The following is a 2,984-nucleotide window of genomic DNA, read 5'->3' as shown; positions in this document are numbered from 1 at the left end:
GCAGCTGTGGATAAAAAGAATCGGCGGATTGGACTTGGAATTGTTGTTCATGATCATGAGGGTGTCGTTTTAGCTGTACGCAATACCATAAAGAACGTTATGGTTGAACCTGATGTTGCTGAAGCTTTGACAGCTTTTTATACTGTGGAGTCGTGTAGGGAAATGAGTTTTGTTGATATTATATTGGAGGGGGACGCCCTATAGATTGTCAATGCAGTTAAAGCAGCATGTAACAATTAGAGTAAGTTTGGACATATCGTGGAAGGAATCAAAGCTGGCTTGAGCCCGTTGAGATCTTGGAGCATTGACCATGTCAAGAGGAATGCGAATACAGCCGCTCATACCATAGCCAAATAGGCTATTTTGTGTGTCATAGATAAGGTTTGGGTTGAAGAAACTTTAAATTGTATTTGTGGTATTATTTCTAGGGAGTTTTGTGCCCCTAGGTGATTGAATTTTTATTCAAAAAAAAAAAAATTGTGATTAAAATATAATTTCTGGTCTTTATAATAAATGCCAAGAGATGAAAGAGCTATTTTTTTTTTTTTTAGAAAACTTCACTTATAATTATTGATCTTTTATCACTTTTACAAAAAAGGTACACAAACTTTAAAAAGTGTCAATTTATGGTATCAATTTTTCAATTTTTTGCAATTTCAATCATCTGTTAGAATTTTCCATTAAATCATATCAAAATTTCCAAAGTACCCTTGTGTGTGTTTTTTTCTTTTTTTTTTTTTTTAAAAAAAAATTTATAAAATTTTTCAAAGATTCAGGCATGGGTAGTTTTGCAAATCCCGTTAAATTCTAACCAGCACCTAAATCTTAGCAATTTTTTTTCTCCTAAAAAAAGAGGGGTATTTTAGAAATTTTAACTAAAAATTCTAACGAAAAGTTGAAATTGGAATACCCTAAATTGACATTTTTTATTTATTTTTATTTTTTCTAGTGTTAGCTTCATCTAGTAACGTGGTCGTGCATAGAAAGTAGTTTTGGGTGCATGATTTTCATAACCACACAGAATTTGTCAATGCCAGCACTCTAGCTAAACTATTTCTGAGATTGCAATCAAATATTGTTTGCTTTATAAAGTTTGAGAATGCCAAATATATATGAAATTGAGCCTAACATATGTGGGATATCCTACTATAGAGAGTTATAAGAATGTGTTCTTCAAACACCATATAATGCTGGAAGTCCGATTGCACCGTAAGTGAGTTGAATGGGTGAAGAAAATAATGCAAAGAGTGCTGACATGTGGGATATGTGAAATGAGGCCCCTAATGATGAGAAATTAGAGCATTCTTTCTCACTCTATCTTTAGAAGAAAGTATGAATTGGAGATATATTTTGATCCTCTATTGGAGATTATGCAGGGATCTAGCTTCTATACTGTTGGCTAGAAGGAACAACTAATATAGGAAAAGAAAAAGAAAAATAGTAACAACAGTGAGTAGATGAAGATGCATGAATAAATGAATCTAATTCTCTAGCTGGGATAACACAATCATATCTATGAGAAACAAGCTTCTCCAATTAGAACAATTATTGTAGAATTGAAACTGCTTTTACAATCATAAGGTTTTGTAGATTAGTACTCGATCGGTATCCTAAACTTATTTGGGGTCTCTAAACTCTGTTTAAACGGGGATATGTAAGAACATTGGTACAAAGTTATCATGCACCACATGCGGCACCGCATCCGGCTTCGCATCCACCACCATGGTACTCTGTGTCGGCTGTAGAAGTTTTGTCCTTGGATACACCATCAGCACAAGAGAAAATTATGACTGAGATTAAAGAAAGGGTAACCAAAGCGAGCCAGAAGAGTAGGCAAGCATGACCAATATCGCCAACACCTCCATCCAAGTTGATAGCCTCTCTGATCAGTTGTCTCACCATTTACTAGCTTCTTCCTCTCCCTCCCTTTCTCTGCAGTGATTATGTGAGTTACCAATTTGCTCTTTGGAAGTGAGCATCTTTAACCACCTAGGTTTCTTATATAAGCTCCAAGGTCAATGTTTTGACATAAAGTATTTGCCCTATGATCTAATTAACACTAAATTAGTGGGATCCCCCCCTTCTCTCTGTCTCTTCTGCTTTAGGACTTCATGTGATTCTGTTTGCTTTGCACAGGAATTGGCAGGCAAAACCACGAGTTTTGACATGAAGAACAGTGGGTCAACTTTGCCACTACAAACTATAATGGTTGGCAGCCCCTCAATAATTGTACTCTTTCCTCATTATGTACACACAAAAAAGCTATTAGGGTTGGCATACATTGATATATCCCACTCTTTTTTTTTTTTGTCGTAAAATTGAGATGGGTGGAAGCTAACATGGCTTAGAAATCGCCATTTAGATTGATGCAGCAGGCAGTAAAGTCATGATTGGATGTGTTGGTTAAAGAGTCTAGTCAGAACTTGTAATTATCAAATTGGCTCACACGTTTCAATAGCTCAATAATTATGACTTACACTTTTAATTACCAGATGTGGACTTGGGGAGGCTGGAACTAGTCCAGTTGAATCTCTAGAAAAGTGTCCATTAGGGATTTAAAATGCAGTAATTATTGGCCTAAGTGGATTCTTCTTGTAGCACCTTTCTCAAAAGAGAACAATAATAGCTTAAAATAACATCATTAAGGATTCACAGATCAGTTTAAGTATATTGTGGGGGCCAATAAGGGATTAGCCTCGGCCTTTAACAACTCCAAAAAGTTTCGAAAACTTATCAAGGTTCTTTGTTTTCCTTTTAATCTAGTTTCCTCGTTATTTGTCTACTTCTTTTTCTTAAAAAAATATATATATACCAATTAAGCATCACAAGTACAATTGTAGGTTCTGTATCCACATGAAGATTCTGAATGAAGTGGTACCCCCCTTCCAATTTACTAAACACTCGCCAGAGAAGGAATTTTATACCAATAATTAGGGATGTTAATGGAGCCAAATCAAGCCAAGTATTAGCTAGTCGAACTCGGC

The 2,984-nt window shown here is 35.4% G+C and overlaps 1 protein-coding gene across 1 annotated transcript; it reads right to left on the bottom strand.

Moving 5' to 3' along the window:
- Positions 1-1,512: 1,512 nt before the first annotated feature.
- LOC133867218 (uncharacterized) lies at positions 1,513-2,216 on the bottom strand. The gene has a single exon (XM_062303934.1). It carries the CDS (start codon positions 1,900-1,902, stop codon positions 1,678-1,680), a length of 225 nt encoding a protein of 74 aa, XP_062159918.1. The 5' UTR covers positions 1,903-2,216; the 3' UTR covers positions 1,513-1,677.
- Positions 2,217-2,984: the final 768 nt, after the last annotated feature.

The sequence above is a fragment of the Alnus glutinosa genome, chromosome 4, assembly GCF_958979055.1.
Source record: "Alnus glutinosa chromosome 4, dhAlnGlut1.1, whole genome shotgun sequence".
NCBI classification, from domain to species: domain Eukaryota; kingdom Viridiplantae; phylum Streptophyta; class Magnoliopsida; order Fagales; family Betulaceae; genus Alnus; species Alnus glutinosa.
This window is presented reverse-complemented; position numbering and strand designations above follow the sequence as displayed.